Below are 4686 nucleotides of genomic sequence, written 5' to 3'. Positions count from 1 at the left end.
AGACTGCAGTCTCTGCGACAGCAACTGCAATTTTATCAGTACAGTGAACTAGCAAAAAACAAAACTCGGCATTTCTTATCTTAGCGAACGGCAGCAGCCAGCACGGCACGGCAGAACAAGGGGCAATGAGCCAACCCTGAGGTGACCCGTAACAGGGCGGGCCGGGCAGGCGGGACCCTCCCGGCCGGTCCTGCTTCTCCGGGGGCGGCCGCAGGGTTGCCCCGCCCGGTCCCGGTCCCGGTCCCGGTGCTCGGGTGAGGCCCCGGTCCTGCCCCGCCCGGTCCCGGCGCTGCCCTGCCCGGTCCCGGCGCTGCCCCGGCCGGTCCCGGCCCTGCCCCGCCCGGTCCCGGCCCTGCCCCGCCCGGTCCCGGCGCTGCCCCGCCCGGTCCCGGTCCTGCCCCGCCCGGTCCCGGTCCTGCCCCGCCCGGTCCCGGCTTTCGCGGGGCGGCCCCGCCCGGGCCCGGCGCAGCTTCCGGGGCAGCCGCGGCCGTTCCGGGCGGCGCGGGCGCCATGGGGGTGACGAGACAGAAGCACGCTAAGAAGATCATGGGCTTCTACAAGCACAACTTCCAGTTCCGCGAGCCCTTCCAGGTGCTGCTGGACGGCACGTTCTGCCAGGCCGCGCTTCGCAACAAGATCCAGATCCGGGAGCAGCTGCCCGGGTACCTGGGCGGCGCCGCGCAGCTCTGCACCACGCGGTACGGCGGGGGAGGCGCCGGCGGGCGCGGGGTAACCCGCGGGGGCTGGCAGTCCCTCGGAGCCAGCCGGCTTTCCGAAAGAGGCACAGCTGCGGGGCAGCGGTGTCCCCCGCTGGGAGGGAGGGCCGGTGGGTCTCGTCCCCCCGCAGCGTCCGCTTGGCGAGGGGCTAACAGCGGGGGCAAGCGGAGATCCCCTGCGCCGGAGGAGCTCCTGCCTGGCGGGGTGCAGCTGCCGCCACTGCCGGGCTGTTTCCCTCTCGCAAGGGAGGACCAGGATGGGCTAGACAAAGACGCAAGTAAAGCATGCACACTACATACTGAAGTTGCCTCCAAGTTGCCTTTGTTATTATTTGATTAGATGTAGTGTAGATATTAAAATTCAAAAATGCAGTTACACTGTATATCTGCAATAGCAGAATAGCCAACTCCCTGCTATGGAGGCAAATAGTGACAATAGCAGAGAGAGGTTTACACTAGGCTCAAAAAACACACGGAGCCTTCTTGCACAGCGTATGGAACTGGCCTGCACTTCTAAACAGTATAAAGTATTGAGTCATGTCCTTAGCTGTGAAAGGTTTGGGAATTGCTTTGATCCAAACTATTCCTGTCATATTGAAACATCACTTCTTGCTTCTTTTGTCAGCAGTATCTGTTGGTCATTTTGACTACCTTCCACTTAGGCCAGCTGAATGGACATGTTTTCTCTGCAGTCAGAATGCTGACTTGCTGAGACCTCAATGTTACGGAAAGAGCCTTGCAGGGGAAATGAGCTGGCTCGCCGTGACCCCCAGTCGGGGTCTCACTAGTGTGGGGCAGTCAGGGGAGAATCCCCTCCCTCACCTTGCTGCCTGTGCTGCTTTTGATGAAGCCCAGGACACAGTTGGCTTTCACATTGCCAGCTCACGTTGAGCTTCTTGTCCACCAACACACCTCCCAGATCGCTCTTGTCAGGGCTGCCATCAATCCATCCTCTTCCCAGTATTTGTGCTTAGGTTGCACTGACACATATACAGAACCTTGCACTTGGGATTGTTGACCTTCATAAGGGTTACACAAGCCCATCTGAAGCCTCTCCAGGCCCATCCCTCCAGAGTGTCAACAGCACCACACAGCTTGGTGTCTATGGCAAACATGCTGAGTGTGCCCTGGATCCCACTGTCCATGTCTCTGATAAAGATGTCAAATGTTCCAATACCAACCCCTGAGGAACAACACTTTGCTCTCCACTTGGACATTGAGCTGTTGACTGCAACTCTTCAAGTGCAACCCTCCAGTCAGTCCATATCCACCAAGTGATACATCTGTCAAATCCATGTCTCCAGTGTAAAGATAGGGATGTTGTGTGGAACAGTGTGCAAAGCTTTGCCTAAGTACAGTTGGATGACATCTGTTGCCCTTCCTTATCCAGCAGCATTGTAGCTCTGCCACAAAAGGCTACCATATTTTTCATGATTTCCCCTTAGTGAAGCCATGTTGCCTTGTTTTCCTCATGCCTTATATACTTTCCAGGAGGATCTGCTCCATACTCTTGCTAGGCACAGAGGTTAGACTGACTGGCCTGTTGTTCCCCAGATCTTTTATTTCCATTTTTAAAAAGAAACTACATCTTCAAATTTTTTGAAAAGTTAATTTAAAAATAAATTAAATTTTTAAAATAATTTTATTTGTTAGGTAGTGGTTCATATGCTCTGTGGTATTCAAGCACAAATTTAAGGACTTAGCATTGTCACTGATGTGAATTATTTTTAAATCATTTAATATATCTTAATTTTATTACTGGTTAATCATGTTTACAGCCAAGGAAACCTTGCTGATGTCTTTAGATGGGCTATTCCTTTCTGGAGTTCAGAGCCTGAACAACTGGGCGTTGCTCATTCCTGTGTAACTCACATCAGCCTTTTGCTGTTGTAAAAAATATGAGGGTTTTTTTGTTTAAAAATTACTGTCTCTTCTGGTTTTCAGATGTGTTATAAAAGAACTTGAATCACTGGGGAAGGCACTGTATGGAGCAAAATTAATTGCCCAGAGATTTCAAGTTCGAAACTGTTCTCACCATAAGAATCCTGTGAGTGGTTCAACCTGTTTACTTTCCATGATTGAAGATGGCAATCCTCATCACTTCTTTATTGCTACACAGGTAAAAGCTCATGGGAAATGTAGCTTCATTTCTTTTGAAATGATGTTTTGATACCTAAGGAATAAAGAAGCCTACAGTAACCCTGATTATGAGGTTTTTAAATAGTTTGTGGGAATTAATCATGTAAAACCTTACTTGCTCTTTAATGTATTTTCTAATAATGAAGCAGGGAATATTTTCTCCTACTTGAACAACTAGATTTTTTTTTACTTTGTAATGATATTGCTTAGTTTAGCTGAACAAGCATGAAAACATACTGACTAGGTATTGACATGTAAAAAACAACTCGTGAATGTTAATTTCCATATTACTTGTGTGTGCATCCCCTTTTCTGAACTGCTTTGTACACCACTCTGGAAAATGAAATTAACTGTAAACATCCATATAACTTCAATTTAAAGACATTTTGAACTAAAGAATAAATAACTATACAAATAAAAAAGACTTTTTTTTCTTGGGCTTTTTATTAGGACTGCATGTATAAATGATATACAGTATATATAAAAAAAGTTTATAGCAGAATTATTTATAGTTATGCAGGTTACAGGAGTTTAAAATTATTACAGAAAAAAATATGTTATTGTGGTGTGGTGGTCTGCATACAAGTGAATTGGGAGTTTTTAATCAAAAAATGTATGTATGCATATACACTCAGGAAAAAGGAAAATGTTGGTAAATTTTGCATCAGAAGTACAGCTAATCAGGAGAGAAAATTTAGTTGCTCTGAAAGACACTGCCATATATATCTGCTAGATTAATTTTCATATCTTTTTCACAATGAAATTTATCTTCATAGTTTTGTATTAAAAGTAGATGCATTTGAATTGCAAATACCATTTCATCTGAAAATATTGACTAAAGTGTTTAATTTTGCAGGACCAGGACTTATCAAACAAAGTGAAAAGGAAGCCTGGAATTCCTCTTCTCTTTATTATTCAGAACACTATGGTGCTAGACAAACCTTCTCCTAAATCTGTGGCATTTGTTCAAAAGTTGCAGACAAATCAGCTTGTTCCAGAGTACCAAAAAGAATGTATTGTGGAGCTTAAAGAAAAAGAAGGACTAGTAAAGCAAGAAGGTGAAAAGAGAAGAAAACGCAAAAGGGCAGGCGGCCCCAATCCTCTCAGCTGTCTGAAGAAGAAAAAGAAGAAAACACAGGAGGGTCAGGAGCCTTCTGCTGAAAAAAAGAAAAGAAGAAAAAGAAAACGAAATAGAGTCAAAGCAGGAGCCATGCAGTCGGTGCAGAAGAATGAAGGAGAATAAACCCATCTTTGCAGACAACACAGAATTTGAACATTGTTTGAACTTTGAAAAAAAAAAAAGATAGATTAATATGCAGTAATGTGAAATTGAGTTGTTAATATTAAAATTTATTTTTATGATGTGGTACTGCTTGCTACTGTATCTCAATATTTATAGGTTATTGTCCTAATAATTTATTCTGTTATTTAGTGTTGGGTTTGTGACAACATATTTAGGAACCCTCGTATTTCATTATTCTCTCCAGCATCATGGTTTGTGATAAAATTCACATGCTGTGTAGCAGTTTTTTAGAAATGCTTTTGGGCTTCATATGGATTTCAGTGGGATATTAGACGTCTTTCTAAATTGAGGTTGCTAATCTTAATAAAATCAGTTTTTACAGCTAACCTGTTAGAGATTATGAAACTGACCTAAAATAACACAATAGCTTATTTATTTCTGAATACAAAAGTTAACTCTTGCAAAGAGTTGCCCTCAAAAGCCATGTTCAGCCTGAATTTCTCTCTAAATACCATGTGAACCAATACATCTCTTGGTGTTGATCTTTATTTATTAAGAAAATCATGGAGGGTGTGCAATTGTGTTGTT

General features: G+C 44.6%; 1 protein-coding gene across 1 annotated transcript; it reads left to right on the top strand.

Annotated features, from left to right (window-relative positions):
* Window positions 1–464: 464 nt before the first annotated feature.
* Window positions 465–4484, top strand: UTP23 (UTP23 small subunit processome component). Its single transcript, XM_021546404.3, has 3 exons — window positions 465–698; window positions 2661–2835; window positions 3712–4484. The coding sequence occupies exons 1-3, from the start codon at window positions 511–513 to the stop codon at window positions 4096–4098; spliced, it is 750 nt and encodes a 249-aa protein (XP_021402079.1). The 5' UTR covers window positions 465–510; the 3' UTR covers window positions 4099–4484.
* Window positions 4485–4686: the final 202 nt, after the last annotated feature.

The sequence above is a fragment of the Lonchura striata genome, chromosome 1, assembly GCF_046129695.1.
Source record: "Lonchura striata isolate bLonStr1 chromosome 1, bLonStr1.mat, whole genome shotgun sequence".
NCBI lineage: Eukaryota > Metazoa > Chordata > Aves > Passeriformes > Estrildidae > Lonchura > Lonchura striata.
Note: the sequence above shows the minus strand (reverse complement) of the source record. Positions and strands in the feature narration are given on the sequence as shown.

Coding starts and splice junctions, on each gene's coding strand:
- UTP23 (XM_021546404.3), top strand. CDS start 511: ATGGGGGTGACGAGACAGAAGCACGCTAAGAAGATCATGGGCTTCTAC. Junction 699..2,660: donor GCGCAGCTCTGCACCACGCG/GTACGGCGGGGG, acceptor TCTGGTTTTCAG/ATGTGTTATAAAAGAACTTG. Junction 2,836..3,711: donor ACTTCTTTATTGCTACACAG/GTAAAAGCTCAT, acceptor TTAATTTTGCAG/GACCAGGACTTATCAAACAA.